At 38.1% G+C, this 19,983-nt stretch overlaps 1 protein-coding gene across 2 annotated transcripts in view; it reads left to right on the plus strand.

Moving 5' to 3' along the window:
- Nucleotides 1-1,207: 1,207 nt before the first annotated feature.
- The window catches only part of lsp1a (lymphocyte specific protein 1 a), a 40,527-nt gene continuing 21,751 nt past the window's right edge, over nt 1,208-19,983 (plus strand). The window contains exons 1-4 of one of the 2 annotated variants that reach the window (XM_084396668.1): nt 1,208-1,418; nt 8,872-9,018; nt 14,936-15,308; nt 15,395-15,534. In XM_084396668.1, the coding sequence (XP_084252794.1) occupies nt 1,360-1,418; nt 8,872-9,018; nt 14,936-15,308; nt 15,395-15,534 (719 nt within the window). In that variant the 5' untranslated portion in view covers nt 1,208-1,359. The remainder of the gene's footprint in view (nt 1,419-8,871; nt 9,019-14,935; nt 15,309-15,394; nt 15,535-19,983) is intronic. The other variant, XM_084396669.1, reaches the window with a different exon arrangement.

The raw sequence follows: 19,983 nt of genomic DNA on the forward strand, positions 1-19,983 counted from the left end.
TAATAATGAATATTTCCACCACAATGTCACTTTTACCACATCTCAAATTCTTTATTTGTGTTTAATAGTATTCTGTCGTGGACATTTTATTTTTAGGAATAAAATGGCTGACTCTTTGTCTTGCTGAAAGGTATTATCATATCTAGCATTTCATATCCTAAATAAGTATTTATCCTAAATACACACAACTAAATAATATTTTCACACATTTGTGCATAATTTGACAAAGGTGCAGCCTGATTGGTAAGAAATAATATTTCTCTTTGCTTTATTTGAAAGTTTGGGTCTGGGACAAGAGTAGAACAATTAAATTATTTTTAATTCTTTAAATTCATTTTAAAAATATGAAGGAATGATGTGCCTCTGTGACAAATTTCTTTTGTTCCTCTGTGGATAAAATGCTAAATGCATAATGGAAATGTAATGTAAATGCATACTGAAAAGTTTCCAATACCATGTTGACCTTCATATAACAAAAAGATAAAAGGTGAAATCTATTTTAGTACAAATCAACACCTGGGGCAAAAAAGTTGAAGAAACATACCTTTCAAAAGGTTGGAGTCACTTAAGCTCTTAAGATTTTTTTTTATTGAGATATTTTGTTACAATAAAAAATAACTGTTTTCGATATTAATATACTTTAAAATGTAATTTATTCCTGTGATGAAAAAGCTGAATTTTCAGCAGTTGTTTTTCAGGATTCTTTGATGAACAGAAAGTTCAAAAGAACAGCATTTATAATCGCCTTTGCTGACACAATTGATCAACTGAATGTGTCCTTGCTGAATAAAAGTATTAATTTCTTTAAAAAATAAATAAATAAAATTAAATACTGACCCCAAATTTTTGAACGGTAGTGTAATTATGTCATCATCAAGAATGATTGATCCTGCAAGTATATGAGAATCAAAATGCTTTCTGAAGTTTGTTTGTAAGCATGTCTGGGAGCTTTGCTACCAATGTAAACAGAGTAAAAGAAAGGCTGAATTCTGGGTTTGGGACGGGGGTCATGTGGGGGGGCTGGATTCATAGCATGGGGTGGGGGGTATCAACTTACATTTTCCCCTGGGACGGCCACATGACCCCGAAAAAGAGGGAAAAGGAGGGGGAAAAGATGTTAGGTTATGGTCTGAGCTCTCTCAATGAGAACCACATGCAGGAAAGGGAAAAAAAAAGAGGAGGAGAGGAGAGGAGGAGGGGACAGTGTGTGACTAAAGCCAGTCTCTGAGACGAGACCGAGTGCCGCGTGGATCTCTCCTCAAAAGCTGAGCGTCCAAGGAAAGAGCGTGAGGGAGTCTTTGTGAATCAGATTCCACGGAATTCAAAACATCTCAAAAAAAGCTCGGAGAAGAAAGAACAATGTCAAGTGCATTCATGAGACGAAACTCCAGCAAGCAAGGTTTGCAGAACCTCTTGAGGTGAGGAATTTGTATACCAGACTTTCGCATCAAATTTAAGGTTTACAGCTGGGATCTCAGGTGTGATGATGGACATATAGTTTGTTTTCATTGTTCTTTTGCAATTGCTAATGTCAGTTTTGTGGGTAATGATGGGGGTTATTGTTTGAATTGAAGTTTTTTTAATTCATGTAAATATTTAATGCGCATATATTAAATGCCATGTTGTGTTCTTTAAGAACCTGTCATCCTTTGTTATGGGAAGATATTCACTTTTTACATTTGGGTAATGGAAATGTCTGTATTTGGTTAGTTGATATAACATTAAGATGTTAGGTTAAATTGTACATATGACGGAAGCTGTATTTCTTAGGTCCTTTAACTGGTCGTTATTTCTTAGTTTTTTCATTTTTTTGTCTGAATCATTTGTCTTTAATAGTTAAAAATGAGTTTTGGTGCAACAGAATTTTAAAATATGGATAATCCCTCAATTCACACATGTCTCTCAATTAATATGAGCTGATAAAATTAGCTAAAACGACATGCCAACATTGTGATTATGATTGCTTAACAAAAAGGCAAAAACAGATGTTTACACCTAAACAAGACTTGAACACGTACTAAGATTGATTTACATATAGTATATAAAATACAATAATTAACTCTCAGCACATTTTACTACATTCTAGCAATTTGTCACACCTTCATGCCTTGTTGTCTTTATAGACAAATGCATGATGTGTCGTTTACTGTGGCTTTTATGAGCTGGAATTTTGTCAGGGTTCCAGATGAGAGTTTATTGTTTGTGCTGTGGGATTGTGGATAGATGACGGGACAGGAGAAGGAAGGAAGGAGAGGTTTGAGGGCACCTAATTAAAGATGTGACCTGTAGACATTCATTGGCAATGAGACACATCAATATGACCGGTTATCTCTAAAGGTGTTACAAGCCAACTATAATTTAGGTAGTAAACTGTAGGTTTATTTACTGTAAACAATGAAACTGGCATTTCACAATGTACTAATTTAAACATCAAAAAATTCAGTGGTGAGCTACCCAGCTGTTTTGCATGCACAGAAGGCGATCCTCTTTCCTTAATCTAATTAAACTGAGTTGATCAAACTTAAATACATTGTATAAATGACACTACTTAAATATTTTATGTTAGACTCGTTAAATACGTATTACTCCTAGTTAGTTATGTTCAAGTAAAGTAACCACAATTTAAATGTGTCATATCTATGATCTTTTTTTTTTTTTTTGAGTGTACAAACATAAACCGGTCTTTTCAGAATTCCCCTGAAAATGTGTCACAAAAAGCTTAGTTCACCTAAACATGATAGTCATTGTTTACCCCTCATGTCTTTTAAAACCTGGATGACTGTCTTTCTCCCATGGGACACAAAAGGAGTGGTTTAAAGATAAGACACACAATTTGTATAAGGACAAAAATAGTGTAACCTCTCAGGATGTGTACACCGTAAACAAATATTAGTAAGTAATCTGGTTGCCTTAAAAATTTAAGTTAATTGAAGTTAAAATAATTGAGTTAATTCAATGAAGGAGATTAGTGTAATCAACAGAAACTCTCTATGTTATCTGATCCACATAAATCATCTAAGTTGATTTGACAAAAGAAAACATTTTGTGATAACAAATCAGGAAAACAAATTTTCACTTCTGTACAAAAAGGATTTGAGTTGGATCAGGTGTGCTTTGTCAAACACAAACAGGTTGCATTAATGGCCGACAGGATTTATTCCCCCCAAGGCTTTTCAGAGCTGCCAAAAATCAGCTTTTTCTCACACTCAACAAGCTGCTTTATCTATTAACGGCCTACATTCATCAGAACTGCTGCGACACGTTCCGGATATGTCAATTGCAACACTGTGCATGCAGTGTTTTGTATACACTTGTCAAAGTATTTTGAAAACCATTACAGCCTCTACAGATTGTACAGTACACGCAGCACGTCACACTGACTCTTACCGCAAAATCGGTTTAGATTTTTGGTTTTGTGGTGTTGAGTCTGTAATGTACAAATTTTACACTAATGTTTGTATCTCGCACAAAACATCTTTCTCATTGTGGTCAAAGCCGTGACCTCCCCGATCTGTGGACTTCACGTGAGCAACTCTTCTATTTACGATTCTCTGATAAGAGCTGCTGGAATGCAGAAGGCTTAGCCGTTTGACTGAAAGGGGGAATAAACTTTACCATCCCTGTGGCAGTATGCTTTTCCGAAGGTTTTAGGCAACAGAGTAGAATAAACACTGAGGGCACTGTGTTATGTTTAGTTAAGCATTAAAGACGTATATATAGGGGGAGTGGGGTAAGATGAGCCACTAAAGATAGGCTCTAGGCAGTGAGAAAGTAGATAAGAGGTAAAATTCAGGTTAGTTCTGTATATTTAAAAATGTCAATCATTTGAAATTAGAAGAATGTGTCTACTCCTAGGCCATAGAAATACAGAGAAACATAAACTACATTATATATACATATAAAAAAAAAGCTCACTTTAAATGTAAACTATACATTTCAAAAAAAAAAAATTGCAAATCAATCACAATCCCATTCCAGAGCCTTTTTGTTGCATGTTATGCACACTACACTCTTAAAACTAAAGGTTCTTTTTTTGGCATCTATTGTTCCATAAAGAACCTTTAACATCCGGTGAACGTCACCATTAAAATAAAAAGTTTTTTATACTTAAAAATGGTAAATGGTTCATTCAATTTTTTAAATGTCCTTCACACTAAGAAAAAAACTATATTTTTAAAAACTTTGGGGAAATAAAAAGTGTGTGAAACCCCTCTTTTGGAACCTTAATTTTTAAGTGTAAGTAATTTAGGAATCTATCCTCTCATTTTATAGCGTGCTAAAAAAATAAATCATTTTTAGAGCTCTCCGATAAAAATGACATAATTACAGATGTTACAATCCTCATGATTCATAACGGCGCACTTTCCACAGCTTAGATCAGTGCTTTGAAATGTCTTCAGCCGTTTAGGGAACACTGGAAAACGTATGTGAGGTTTGCAGTGATGTGACCACACACTGACAGCAGGAAGATACTAACATGCCTGGGAAAAGAACTCTCCTTTGCTCTTTAAATCTGTCCTTAGGATGACATCATCTGACTCACAGAGGCAATAAACCTCACAGCTGCCCTTCAATTCAGATATAAAATGAGAGAGGAAGAAAATAACAGCATCCATCATTCAAATCCCAAACAGAAGGATTTGCTACCCTGTAAACAAACACAAAACAAGGATATGCTTCTCTAACAGTTTTTTTTTTTTTTGTTCATACTAACAGGATTGAATGACTTTGCTGAGGTAAATGTAACATTCACTCTAAAAAATGCTGGGTTGTTCTAACCCAATGTTGGGTCAAATATGGACAAACCCAACGTTGGGTTAAAAATGCAATTTAAAAATGGACAAACCCAGCCGTTGGGTTACATTTTTAATGTAACCAATGCAATTTGTCAATTTTTTTTATTGCATTTTTTATTTTGTCCAAAATGCAATTTGTCCATTTTTAAACTGCATTTTTTAACCCAACGTTGGGTTATTCCATATTTGACCCAACATTGGGTTAAAACAACCCAGCATTTTTTAGAGTGTAACATGTGTTGTTCACACACTTTTTTAGGACCTTTTAGGTGAAGCTGATTTCACCGAGTACAACATGTTCCTGGATCACCAACTTTGTTGATCCTGGAACAACATTCCAATCAACCAATCAGATTTGAGGGACAAGTTTACAGTTTATGTCAGGTTTAGTCTTACAACCAGGGCTAGGTGTTTCTACATCAGTGTTCACGTAGCGATATCACTCCACATTGAACAGTCCCAAAACAACATTTATTGTTTGAATTTCACAATAATCTAATTCCATGCACAATTTTTATGTGGACGCTGGGCAGAGACACATAGTTTAGAACTGTGAAATCCCTGTAAATCCCAGTAACATTAACCTGATCACTATATTGTCTTGTCTTCTATTGAACAATGAATGACTTCCAGTTTGTGTCAGTGTAAACAGGGCTTATTTAACCCAAAAATTAAAGCTCTGGCTGCATACTTCTGGTGAAAACCAGTATATGAAAAAGTAGTAAGTCTAAATAAATTTATAAAAGGCAAAAAGTACTCAGATTTCACTTCTGGCAAGATTCTGAAGTGCAAATCCAGTGCACACTATCCCATGAAGCCTCGGGAGAGCATACTCACACTGACGCTGCCAGAAATCGACTTCCAGTTGCTGGTGTAAACAAGGCTTTAAAAGGGGTAGTTTACCAAAAAAAATGATTTGCTCACCCTCATGTTATTTCAAACCTTTATGTTTTTCTTTCTTCTGTGGAACATAGAAGGTATTTTGAAAAACATATGAAAAATAGGTTGTCTTGGACCCTTTTGACTTTCATTATATGGTCAAAAACAGTTTAAATATCTTCTTGTGTGTTCCACAGAACAATGGAAGTCATACATGCCTCCAATAATGATAATGACACAATGGTATTTACTGATCACTGATTTCACATTAATAATTAAGGCTTACAGCTGAAAAGGGAAACTCAGGTCGGAGGTCAACTTCCATGTGACCCATTTGTGACTGACCCATGTAGCTCATCTTGTGCTCTGCAAGACCAGACTTGGCTGTGGTAAATTAGGGCAGGCAACAATGGCGAAAAACATTTCCCAATCCATCAAGCTTTCCAAATCCTTTCTGCCCCAGGGCACCAGGCTGTGGAAGTTTAGTCAACACATAGTCAGGGGAGGTGATACATGCTGAATATAAGCCAGGCTCTTGTTTGCTTTTCCCTTTCTTTCTCTCCCACTTTATTGTTTCCATTTAATTCAGAAATGGGGCTGAGAAACATTTTGTCAGTCTGTGTTTGACAACACGCTCACCATGACTGAAAATCTGTTTTCACTTCCATAACTATTTAAAGATGGTATTTCCAGACATAAAGGGAAAAGGCTACATAATCAGACTGATAGTGGTAAATAAATCTGATGTTGAATGACATCATTGGCAGGATTTACATCATTCAAGTGGCTTCTGCCAAAAAATGAAGTAATCCCGTCTGAGTGATTAACAGCCTATAATCAGAGGCACGGGAACTGTGTGTGACAGATCAGATCCCGCCATAAGCCCTTTGTGAAACTGTATGGTTGGTTTCAAGATGTAGTTGGGTTATGATTAAACTGGTTTGTACCAGTATTGCTGAAGGCAGAGTGCCACAGGTAACTGCAGCCATGCTGATATATTCGGTACATCTCGATTGCACGTATAATTGGGTGATTCCGTGTCAAATCAACCAAATTTCAGAAACTTCCCCAGCTCAATTTTTTGATTTTGTTAATATTTTTTTCTGAGGAAAGACAAACTAAATGACAATTTTCACCTGAGATTTGGAGCCAAATTACAAGGGGGTATAAATTACTTGAGAAAGATGGTAGCATCATTATTTTATTTGTACACAGAGATTGACAGGTCTATTAGTAAAATCTGTTGACTTTAGCAATCTTTGTTGCATTATATGCCAACAGTGTATGGGAAAAAGTAATGTGCATGCCTGTAACTCAAGATGTATTAAATATTTCTTAATATGCTTTTACATTTTGGGTTTTAACAAACTTTTCTTTTGGAATCCATATTTTTAAGACCCTAGATGGTTCAATTTCAGAGATATTGAGATCTGGCACTTAGAGTAAATTGTTAAATTCACAAAAGTCACTTTGCACACAGATGATACTTATTGTGTTTAAAGGGGAATATCAGAATATTATATAATGTTGAAACTAGAAATGTATTATTTTTCTCTCTATCAAAACAATTGCATAGAACATACATCTCAGTGCCAAAGATACACTGAAATGGTCGAATTAGGCACCATAACTTGCTCTCAAAAGTTTATTTATAAGAATCTGTATTTGAATCAGTTTCAGAGATATCTGTCATTTTGACCACCCCCTCCCCCTACAAAGGAGTGGATTACTCAGTAGATATACATCTATGACATGTAATATTTTGCCTTTCTTCTTCATTTATGTATTTCTTTCACCAGAAAAAATATCAAAAACACATTTTTAGCCGATCAAGGATCTCTTGTTGAGTTGACAGGGAATGACCCAGCTGCAAGTGCTTTTCTCTAACAGTTCAATAAATAAGAAATTATTATTCTGTAACTTGTATTTAAAACTAAATCCAGCCAGTTAGATTGTATATTTTTCTTTGCTAGTGAAATCAGTTCCAAAAAAAAGTCAAATTCCCACATTAAAGTAAGATTTTTGCTGCAGCAAAGCTTATATGCTAGTCAGCAGAACCTTCTGAGAACAATGACCTTCTTCAGTGACAACAATGACTCTTTAAATAGAGTCCTTTGATCAAGGAGTTCATTGAAGAACTTTTGTAGGATTCTTGTGTTGCTGTGTGGTTCTTTGGCAATTAAAAATATCACGATGTTGCATAAGTTCTTAATTTCAACATTGGTTGGTTCTTTGAAGCACCACTATATACTGTAGATCATTCAATATAAAACTCAAAATAAGAAGTTGTGGAACATAAAAACGTTCACAAATGGCATCAAGCTGAAACCACTTTTGAATGTCGATAAGACAATATTGATCAGTCGACATGCTTTTACGGCAATTTGTAAAGCCATAAGAGCAACCTGTGACCTCAGATGTAATCTGGCCTGAAATTCTTTTGAGGGTCATTGGTGACCTGTGTTCACCCTTCATTGATCCACAATCCAGACTGAGTGCCTAAAGGGATAATTCACCCAAAAATCATTTACTAACTCTCATGTCCTTCAAGACCAGTGCGATATTCTTGCTTCTACTGAACACACAAACAAGATATTTTGGCGAAAGTTGGCATCTACACAACATTGGAGCCCCATGACTTCCATTGTATGGATGAAAGAAACACACAAACTTCAAAATATCTCCTTTGTGTTCCACAGAAGAAAAAAGTCATACAGGTTTGGAATGTGAGTAAAGGATTATAGAGTTTTAATTTTTGCAAAAACATCGACCCCCTTATGATCTAGGAAGAGCTAAGTTAATACATTAGTAAATAAAGCTTCAAGTGGCAAATTAAATTAGTTTGTTTGGCCTACTTTTCAAAGTGCAGGAGACACGAAGAGCATGTTTGCGTATGTTTACAGGCTAGATAAACAGAGATGCCTCAGTATCTTGAGTGTGAGTTTGCATAGGCATCCCATCTGTCACTCAAGCATTGGCGGTGTCGAATGCCAGAGCAGATGTTCCACCGGCTCTAAATCTCAAACAAGGGACTAAACAAACTATTGTTGGAGACTTCTTGAAGAGGTCCATGTATCATAGTCAACAGCACTCTAGGCTAGGGGGTCATTTATCATTCGACCACGATTCTCATCTGGGTCAAGAAAGAAAAATGTATCTTGTATAACATTTCTCATTCTCACTTCTTTTCCTGCAGAGTGACGGCACAGCGAAGTGTCGAAGATGCTGAGGAGATCGAGAGAGAAAGGCGACGTCGGGCCCGGGAGGCTTTCCGCAATCAACACAGCCTGTCTAGATCTGCCGGGTCCCCTCAGGACAGTGTGAACCCACCTGAGGCAAGCCTGTAAGTATCAACATCATTCTATAATTCGTACTTCACCTGGTATTTGTTAAGCTTGTTTTGTTGCCTGGCAGATTTCCATATGTAATATAGAAATGTGGACTTGCAACATGTCTGGTTCTCATTGCAGCTTATTCTAGCCAAGAGCTTTGTCCACATAGACAGAAGGAGACGTTTGACCGACACGTAAACAACTGCAGTTTTTGTTTAGTTTTTGGGTCAAAAAAGAATGTCCATAATAAATAAAAGGAAAAATTTCGTTTAAAACAGAAGTGCCATGTTCATTGAAATGTAATCTTTGTATTCATGTTGGTTTCAAATGGTTTTAAAAAACATGTGTAACCATCAAGTAAAAAGTAACAACGTATTTTCCTTACACATTGAAAACATGAACACATCTTAACCATTATATTGAAAAAACACGTTTTAGATATATTATTTATGGTAAAAAGTTTTTTTTTTTAAGACGTTATATATATAATTTCTTTATATATATATATATATATATATATATATATATATATATATATATATTTATTATTTTTTTTTTTTATATATATATACCAATTACGGAAGTTTGTTGCGCATGACCCGCATTCTTGAAAAGAATCCTTATCATGAGATATATATATATATATATATATATACATACAGTGCTATGCATAAGTTTAGACACCCATGCTAAAGTTGACTAAAAAGAGGAATAAAAAATCATCTTTTGGAAATTGAACTTAATGCCTTAATTTAAAAAATTAGGAAAAATCCAACCTTTAAGGACACCAATTTTCTTTGTGAATGAATAATGTATCGTAAATAAATAAATGTTCTTCCTTAAAATATACAGGGTGCATAAGTCTGGACACCCCTATGTTAAATTCCCATAGAGGCAGGCAGATTTTTATTTTTAAGTATTTTTTTTATTTATTTTTTAGGATACTATGCATCCTGATAAAGTTCCCTTGGCCTTTGGAATTAAAATAGCCCCACATCATCACATAGCCTTCACCATACCTAGAGATTGGCATGGGGTACTTTCCATAAGATCATCTCTCAATGCAAATCAAACTAGCTATTAGGCTAACTGAAATAAAACCATGCCAATCTCTAGGTATGGTGAAGGCTATGTGATGATGTGGGGCTATTTTAATTCCAAAGGCCAAGGGAACTTTATCAGGATGCATAGTATCCTGGATCCATGAAGTAACTGGCCTTTAAAAATAAAAATCTGCCTGCCTCTATGGGAATTTAACATAGGAGTGTCAAGACTTATGCACCCTGTATTTTAAGGGAGAACATTTATTTATTTACGATACATTATTCATTCACAAAGAAAATTGGTGTCCTTAAAGGTTGGATTTTTCCAATTTTTTTTAATTAAGGCATTAAGTTCAGTTTCCAAAAGATTATTTTTTATTCCTCTTTTTAGTCAACTTTAGCATGGGTGTCTAAACTTATGCATAGCACTGTATATATATATATATATATATAGATAGATAGATAGATAGATAGATATAAGTTACAAAACTTTTTTGTGAATTTAAAAGTAATGCATTACTTTACTAGTTACGTGAAAAAAGTAATCTGATTACATAATGTATTTTTTAATAGATTTACATATCTGAAAAAAGGAGCGTCATGTCATTGATAGTAAGGTTGGACTTAGCAAAATGTCAGTTTAGTTTTCTTTCTCTCTTCTTTTCTCTCAACCAAAGACATGTGCACATGTATAGTGGGCGGCACAGCTGGTCTCTCATCATTACCTAATCTCTGAAGAATTTTCAGCAGGGCATGCCTTTGGAACAGGGTTTATGTCATATCCCACACCATAGTGCTTTTAATCAAAGAAACATTATGGACCTCACACACATACCACATATTTTATATGTGTGAAGTTAAACACAGCTGTCTGAGTCAACCTGTTCAAAGCACAAATAGGTCGTCTAGGGCCACTTTGTAATTATCCCTGATCAGAGATTAGAAGCTCACTCTTGGCTTAGATACACATGAATCATTTTTAAGACTTTTTAGATCGGTTCAACATGAAAAGTGTTTTTTAGTAATGCATGTGCAAGAGTTTTTGAACTAGACTCATACAATAAGCTTTATTGTAAATAAGCATGGCTATTCTGTATTGAATTGTATTGACTGATTGTTGATGTTCAGTTGTTATGCTTTGCTGAAAATCTGCTTAATAATCTTGTGGAATGTGCTTGGCATTCCTTTCCGGCAGCTCCTGGGCAGATTACATAGATTTTAATTCAAGGCGTCGCAATGAACAGAAAATAGTAAGAGGTGCAGATGGTGTCTGTGAAAACAGCTTTTTTTAATCTCTATTTTTAGTTTTTTAAGTGCAGGTGTGTGTGTTTTAACTTTTTGTGAACCCTTTGAACAGTCCCTTAGACAAATTTACCATGGTAAGAATAGTTCCCTTTCGAGGGAACTTGCGCTGTGTCGAGAATCGACACATTGGGGAAAGCCTTCAGCGTGACGCGTCTGAGTAGGGAACTAGTCCAATCTCGATTGGTGTTGCGTCATTACGTCACTCGTGACGTCGCATGTGACGGTGATGTGGAAGCTATAAAAGGACGCCGGATCACAACAGTGTCAGCTTCTGATTGGTCGAAGCAAGTCGAAAAACATCATACAGAGTAGTATGACAATAATAATCTCAGGTGCTTTATTGAAAGTTAGAAGTTTCTAATGTGAGTCCTTAATTGGCATACTGAAAGTGACAATGGATAATTCATCTCAGATCTTGAAAATAAATTAAAGGAAACAAGAACATCCAAACTGTCAACTCAATGTGAACAAAGTGTATTCTATGACAAAGACTGCTTCAGCCACTCAGTATGTATTTTTAATGTTAATGGTGTTGTATTTATCAAATTATTTATGTGCTTATCCATTTTGTTGCGAGTGGAGTGCACTTGTAGATAGACTCCACCCAAATGCTCTTCTGATTGGCTGTGATTTTTGATTCATTTTGTTGCCCCTCATAGGTGTGGTGGTCACATCTGGTGTGGAAAAATAGTTTGTCGCTGGAATCTTATCGCAATGCGTCTGAATTGCACATGGTGTTAGAAGAAAGAGTTCTCTATAGGACCTTAAAGGGATTTGTCAAGCGGATATAGAACCTTTTATGTTTCCCATCATGAGATAACTTCACGGATTTAGTTTTAATGAATTAATTATGTTTTAATTCTTTTTTTTATCTTTTTTTTTTTAATTAAATGTTATGAATTAAACAGATCGTAAACATGCTTTAGCACTAAAAATACATAAACAAATAATCCCTTAAACAAGTATTATTCAATTATTTAAGACATTTCTCTTTACATCATTGGTCTCAAACTCAGCTCTTGAAGGGCCACGGTACGCAGAGTTCAGCTCCAACCAGCTTTAACTCATCTGCCTGGAAGTGTATAGTAACCCTGAAGACCTTGATTAGCTGGATCATGACAGTGGCCCTCCAGGAACTGAGTTTGAGACCACTGCCTTACATAGAACCTTTTTGGCATAAAGCCTTCTTTAAGATTGAGTCAAGAACCCGAGGGTTCTATATAGAACCCCACTGAAGCTTGTCCCCCTTTTCTAACAGTTTCTATGCAGTAAAGCGACAATCCACAATCCTGGGATGCATTTTTGCATTCAATCTACACTACTTTTTAAACTAGCATACGGCTTACTGCCTGTTTTTTGTTTCAAAGTTACGTGAAACAGTTCGCATTATGGAACATTATACATGTCATCAAAATCATCTGGTTGCCCATGGCAAATGAAAGAAAACAACAACAAATAACCAACCACCTGTCAGATCCTCACACGCACCTCAAACATCTGTTTTCTGAGGAACGTGTTTGAAGTCGGCCTCTCGTGTTAATAGGCTGGGGCACAGTGACCTCAGCGCATAGTTTCTTTCATCAAAGTAACACCATCACAGGTGTGTAGGCTCAAGCGGTGCTTTCACTGACTGGAGCCGTTCATGCCTGACTGACTGTTAACTTGCCCAGATTCCCTATGAATGTGATTATATAGGTCTGCCTCTTGTTAAAAGTAAAAAGTTCCAGTGTCTTATCCCAAAGTAATGGAGTTCTATAAGAATCTAAAAGAAAAGGCCAGGTTTTTGTTTGTTTTGGGAGAGCATGATCGAGTATATTTATATTAAATACCTATTTTGTAAATTGAATTGAACCATATATTAATTTAATGTAAAAACTGAACACAGGCAATACAAGACAAAATAATATTAAAATAAGAGTTCTCAGGAATCGTGACAGCAACATGTATCACATGTTAGCATTGTGGTAAATCATTCTAGAAACATGTTAACAGTGTGCTAAATGATGTTAGGGACATGTTAAATCATGCCTGCAACGTGCTAAAACATGTTAGCAACTTGCTAAAACATGTTAATCACATTTTATTGACTGAGTAAAATCTTCAAACTACAAGCGTTTCAAAGTTATTTCAAACTTTAAGATAAGGCTTTGTCAAGCCAACATCAAGGTTTGTCATCAAACTTTTTACAGTAAAATACTGTTACATGGTTTTTGGAAGTAAAAAATAACGCGAAAAAGTGTAAGTTGACATTCTCAGAGTCACCTTCTCTTTCAGGCAAGTCATTTCACTCAGCGCCATCTTTGAAATGCCTCTCGGGCAGCTATTTCAGTCATGCAAGCACAGCTTCTATCTCTTTGAATGTGGAAACATCAAATTCTCCAAAGCTGTTCACCAAATTTAGGATTCAATTTTATGTTTGTAATCAACAATGAAATCTGACAAACAACTATCTCATAAATGTTGTTTCTTATGCTCAAAAAGCATAAAAAAATATATTTTTCAGGCTAGACCAGCCAATGTGCAGTAACATTAGTGCAGTCTTTGTATATAAAGTATTTGGTGACACTTGGTCACTTGATGTTTTTTATCTATTTAAATAACTGTTCTTAGTTGTTTTTATCAGTTATGTACATTAGAGTTTTAGGTTACATCTTATGTTGTTTAATTGATGTTTATTGCAATATTTTAGTTTTATATTTGTTATCATGATGGCGTTTAGTATTTGTGTGTATGATAGTATTTCCCTCAGTTTGTGGAAAATCAACTTCTGATGAACTTTGATTTATCATGACTTTCTCTTTACCAACTGTTTTTAAAGTCGGCATGAAACGGAAGTTGAAATAATCCAATGTGACATATGTCCAATTTAAAGGGATAGTTCACCCAAAAATGAAAATTCTGTCATCATTTACTCACCCTCAAGTTGTTCCAAACCTGTATGAGTTTCTTTGTTCTGCTGAATACAAAGGAAGATATTTGGAAGAATGTTTGTAATCAACAGATCTCGGTCCCCATTGACTTCCATAGTAGGAAAAAAATATACCATGGTAGTCAATGGGGACCGAGATCTGTTTGGTTACAAACATTCTTCCAAATATCTTCCTTTGTGTTCAGCAGAACAAAGAAACTCATACAGGTTTGGAACAACTTGAGGGTGAGTAAACAATGATAGAATTTTCATTTTTGGGTGAACTATCCCTTTAAACAGCTTCTTGAACAAGAAAAAATGTAGAGCACGACTTGGTGTGTGGGATTTGGTATATTAGCATTATTTCAATTAAAAATACAAAAAATAAAAATTATTTAACAGTAAATTTAAGTTCAATCTGTAAAACGTAAAATGTTGCTATCAGTTTGCTGTCCGTTTTTTTTAACCATAAATTTCACATTATTTTAAAGTGTAGAAAATAAATAGTGATTAAAAATGAGTTAACATTTTTTAGTTTAAGTTTAAAAGCAAGATTCAAATCTTCATTTCCCACGTGAGCACCACAGCTGAATGCATATGCTATCTGCCAAGCAATGGCTCTAAGAAGATTTTATACTCATAGGTGTGGTGTTGTTGTTGTTGTTTTTTCAGCTACGAAAGTGAACTTAAACCCAGCAGTACTATTGCTGTGGATGAGGATGAAGGTTTCAGCGATTGGTCCCAGAAGCTGGAACGGAGAATGCGGCCCAAAATGGAAGAGAATGGCAGTGGAGAAGAGTTGCAAGAGAAGGATAAAAATGTGAATGCAAGATCTAGACAAAGAGAGAAGACCAGCTTCACCACCTCCAAACAGTATCAGAAAATTCAGGACAGAGAGGAAGAGGAGAAAAGACCAGAGACGATGAGCGCTGAGAGACAAATGGAGATCAGTGAAAGGGTGAGCAGTCAAAGACCAGAGGTATGGCATGATGACACGACCGACAGCAAAAGACAACAGGAAATAAAACCACCAAAGGAGAACAAGGTGCCAGGAGAATTGTTACAATATTAGAAGTACATTACATCTTACCATGTATGCTGCAATGTCTAAATCATAACCATCACTCACAGATAAAAGAGGAGAGGAAGGAGGTAAAGGTGTCATACACGTCTAAAGTCTTCCTACAGCAAGACAGAACGCCTAATGGCAATGGAGAGGCATCTACAGAGGAAATTACATCACATCTTATCAAAACCAAAAGATCACCAAGGTAACTTGATTCTACACACTTTCTTACCCATAGGTTTTATGCTGCATTCACGGCATGTCGTAATTAACGTAATTACCGACCCATGACATTCTACTAAGAGCTGTTCACATCCTTTGACTTGGAAGTATGCGTTTCTATGGCAACACTATCAATGGCAATAATAAAACTGCAGCAGTCAGGTGGCACAGCGGTCATGTGGTACAAGTCGGAGTGCTCACGAAATTCCCAGTTTACAAGTTCTAATTACGAATTCTACAAAGATATGAACACCGTTTACATTTTTTAAGTTGTAATTTCATAGTTACAATTGCCCCTATTATGCTATTTTAAAGTCTCCTAATTTTGTTTTGGAGGTCTCCTACAACAGATTTACATGCATCAAAGGTCAAAAAACACTTCCGTTTTCTCATAATATAAATTGCACATCACCACATTTTTCATTGATTCTCAAACAACTTGTCCGATGATTCAATCTCTCTAAATCCCTCCTTTCCAAAAGCCTGGATTGGTCAGATGGCCCAGTGAGTCAGTTGTGATTGGTCTAAAACTCAGCAATTGTACACAATGTAAAGACAGTAACAATAGCGTTGATTTCACCATATCAATCCAAGCACGAGTTATGAAACATTGGAAGAACTAGTTATTCAACCTTAACCTCCATCGCAAGGACGACATGAGCAGGATGTTTCTCAGTGATAGACTACTCAGTTTGAGGTACATTATGAGATGTAACAACTGTAATTCCTCACAGAATTCCATCAGCATTAACAAGTGTTTGTCCATCAACAAACAGATGTGTATAGTTCTAATTTATTGCAGTGCACATGTGGGAACTGCATCATATCTGTATCAACAATGGTGCATACGTTAGTGAGCACTGACGTGAATGACTGATGTAACATTAAAGGGTTACTTCAGGATTTAGCATTAAGCTTTGTATTAGTAGAAAACCTGTAGTATTTTAGAATTACCATGCTTTCCACCCTCATATCCCCCTGAGACAAGAGATTTATGTATTTTTTGTCTGGAAAAAACCCTCCGATGACGCAAAAATCGTCATTTTGCGTCATCGGAGGATTTTCTGGCCAGAGGCTAAAGACTACAGGCAGTAGATGGCGTTGTTCCGCATGTTTTCAGCCCGCCCATACAGGGTGGGATCTCACTCAGTCAGAATGTACACAGTGTCAGCCGTCTTTCTTTGGAAGCTAAGCTAGCAGGCTCTTGTTCTGTGGAGAAAGCTGAATAGTAGGAGAAAGCTGAGTAAGTAACCATCCTCCTTTTCCCGGACTTGTCCGGCGGGCGAGATCGTTCAAAATGTCCGGGATTCAGCTTTTGCTTTCTGCGGTCGCTATTCCTTGTTTACATGCACACCTTTTGTTTCAATCTAACTGAATTCATTCCGATTGGTGAATTTGAATGTAGTGTTTACATGAACGCTAAACAAGTGATCGGTTGATGTGCGTTTTACCATTGCTAAGAAAAATTCCCGCTCCTCCGTGAGAGATGGGAGACCCGGCGCGTCTCAGTAATCATGCCACCGGCCTCGCGCTGTTCTCCCGCGGCCGTCAGCCTCGTCCTGCTCGCCACAGTAAACATGATGAATGAATGGCGACTGTAGAACCCAAAAGCAGAATCCCGGACATTTTGGGCTATCTCTAAATCCCTCGCAAACTCATCACGTAGGCTAGCTTTGTTGTTTTAAACTGCGCTCCCTTACCGGTAGGCGTGGCCTCCTAAGGCAGCGAAGCAAGTGCATTCTGGGAGTTGTTGTCTTTCATCCACATAAGCCAAAAATAAATTTTCTGGCTTTTCTCAGTCTAGAAAGCTCCAAATTCAAAAATTTCTTCACATTTCTTCTACTTAAATGACCTATTTTAAATACACATTCATCTTTCCAGAGGTGAAGTATCCCTTTAAAGTTTGTCAAACAAATCTTGCTCCATCCTTTATCTTTACTCAAAGTAGTAAAAACAACAGACAATCTGCATTAATAGACACATTTTTCGGTAATAGTGGCCCACAGCTGATTTGCAGAAGTATTTCAGCAAGACCGGAGACACGCAATATAAAACACAAAGCTACTGTATGTCCCCCACAGCATAGGAGCTCCATTCCCTACTCATGATCGCCCCCAAACTCATGAGAGATGCATCCGTCGTTAGCGTGACGCGAGGCGCTCCCAGCACGGGCCCTTGGGACAGGAACCAAGGTTCTTTCCACATGACTAAGGCACGAAGGCAGCGCCGCGTGACCTTGATCATGCGGAGCGGGTTTCCCCTCGGGGAGAACCCCTTGGTCCTGAGCCACCACTGCAACAGTCTCATGTGCAACAGGCAGCAAGGTATAACGTTGGATGCTGCTGCCATGAGGCCTAACAGTCTTTGAAACTGCTTTACAGAGAGTGGTTGGCCTAGATTTACTTGTTTCATGGCTGAGAGAATCGAAGCGATCCAAGCAGGAGACCCCCATAATCCCATACCACACCCAGAAAAGTGGTCCTCTGTAATGCAGACAGCACACTTTTCTTGGTATTAAACCTCAACCCCAACATTTTCATCTGAGCGAGAACGACATCTCGATGCCGAACCGCCTGATGGTCCGATTGAGCTAGAATCAACCAACCTCACGAACTTCCTGTGTTGTGGAAGGATGTATACATAGAAGTACACGCGTCCTTTAGATCTACCGTGACAAACCAGTCCTCGGACCTGATCTGTGACACGATCTGATTGAGGGTGAGCATTTTGAATATGAGCTTCCCTACTGAGCGATTTAACAGGCACAGATCTGAAGTACCGGATATAGTACCCGGACTCCATGCTGGGAGGAGGAACCCGTTCTATAGCCTCCTTTTGCAGAAGAGCTATTACTTCTTGTTCCATTACCAGAGCCTGCTCAGGGCCAACCACTGTGGGCAGGACCCCTCTGAACCGTGGTGGGCGAGACCTGAACTGGATAGTATAGCCTTTTTCGATCGTTTGCAGGACACAACGAGATATATTTGGAAGGCATTTCCACTCTGCCAGAAAATTTCCTAAGGGTACCAGTCTCTCGAGACTGGCCTCTCAAGTACTTCAAACAGCAGACACAGTGCCCTGAAACGGCGCACCGGCAGGAAACAACTGGTCTGACTGCTCTAGGACCCTCCTCGGAGGGAGCGAGCGCCCCTCTGGAAAATGCTCGCTGGGACCCTCTGTGCCCCGGCATAAAGGTGGGGTTGGCAGAATGGCAACGAGGGGAGACGGGCACTGTATAATTAGGTGAACAGCGTTTTACCTCGGCAGGGACTACCCTCAGAAGCCTGACGCTGGTGGCGTCAGGACTTCTTTTTAGACAAAGCCGTCTTCGAAACAATAACGGTCCTCGGATCCGTTTTGCCCTTAGAGGACTTCGCCTGAGAGTGCCGTGCCACGTCCCCGTCTTTTTAACGCTCTGCTTTTGCTGCGCCCGGTGTGAGGAGCAAGTTGACGGCCGGGGCTGCTCCTGCCCAGCAGCCTCTGAGACATGAGTGCGGCGTGGCAGGAATTTCTGGAATGCCGAAGCCTGCTTTTTTCTTCCTGAAACCTTACGATGACCGTGTTTACTGAGTCACCGAACAGGCAAGCAGGGGAAAGCGGGGCGTCCAGAGTGAAGGTCTTTTCTCTCTCCTTCATTCCTGAGAGGTTCAGCCATAAATGCCTCTCCATGGCCACCAGGGCTGCCACAGAACGGCCCACTGACTTGGCATTCTCCTTGGTGACACGGAGAGATAAATCTGCTGCCTGACGTAATTCTCGAATCACGTCAGTGCTGACCTCCTCACTCTCACTCATGTCTTTTAATAGGTCGGCCTGGTTTGGCTGCAGGATTGACATAGTGTGCAGGCATGCCACGGCCTGACCTGCCGCCGAATAAGCTTTACCCACCAAAGCTGATGTGTTTCTGAGTGGCTTGGTGGGTAATGCCGGTGCTTTAAAGGACAATGCAGACTCAGGGGAGAGATGGCTCGCAAGCGTCTCTTCGGCCCTTGGCATCACCCCATAACTGTGTTGTCTAGACTCATGAATATTTGAATATTTGGATGTTTGTGGACTAAACACACGGTATGAAACCGGTCTTTTCCATGACTTCGACACCTCAGTGTGGAGGTCGGGAAAAAATGGCAAGCACCTGTGGAGGCTGCACACGAGACAGCAGAAAGCGTTCATCAAGCTTGCTTTTCTGCCTGGTCTCCTGTTCATCTGCTGGCCACTCGATGCTTAATTTAGCTACAGCACAAGTGAGGACCTCCACAAGCTCCTCACATGCAGGAGACTGAAGTGACGAGTCTTCAGTATCTCCTGTCCCGAAACTAACAACATCCAGCTCCTCAGAACTGGATAGTTGCAGTACCGGTGCCTCACTCTGGGCGGAAGTAACCGCAGTGCGTGCATCCAAACCCTAAACTGAGGCACTGGATCTGACAGGTGA

This window comes from Rutilus rutilus (genome assembly GCF_951802725.1).
Source record: "Rutilus rutilus genome assembly, chromosome: 23".
Lineage (NCBI taxonomy): Eukaryota > Metazoa > Chordata > Actinopteri > Cypriniformes > Leuciscidae > Rutilus > Rutilus rutilus.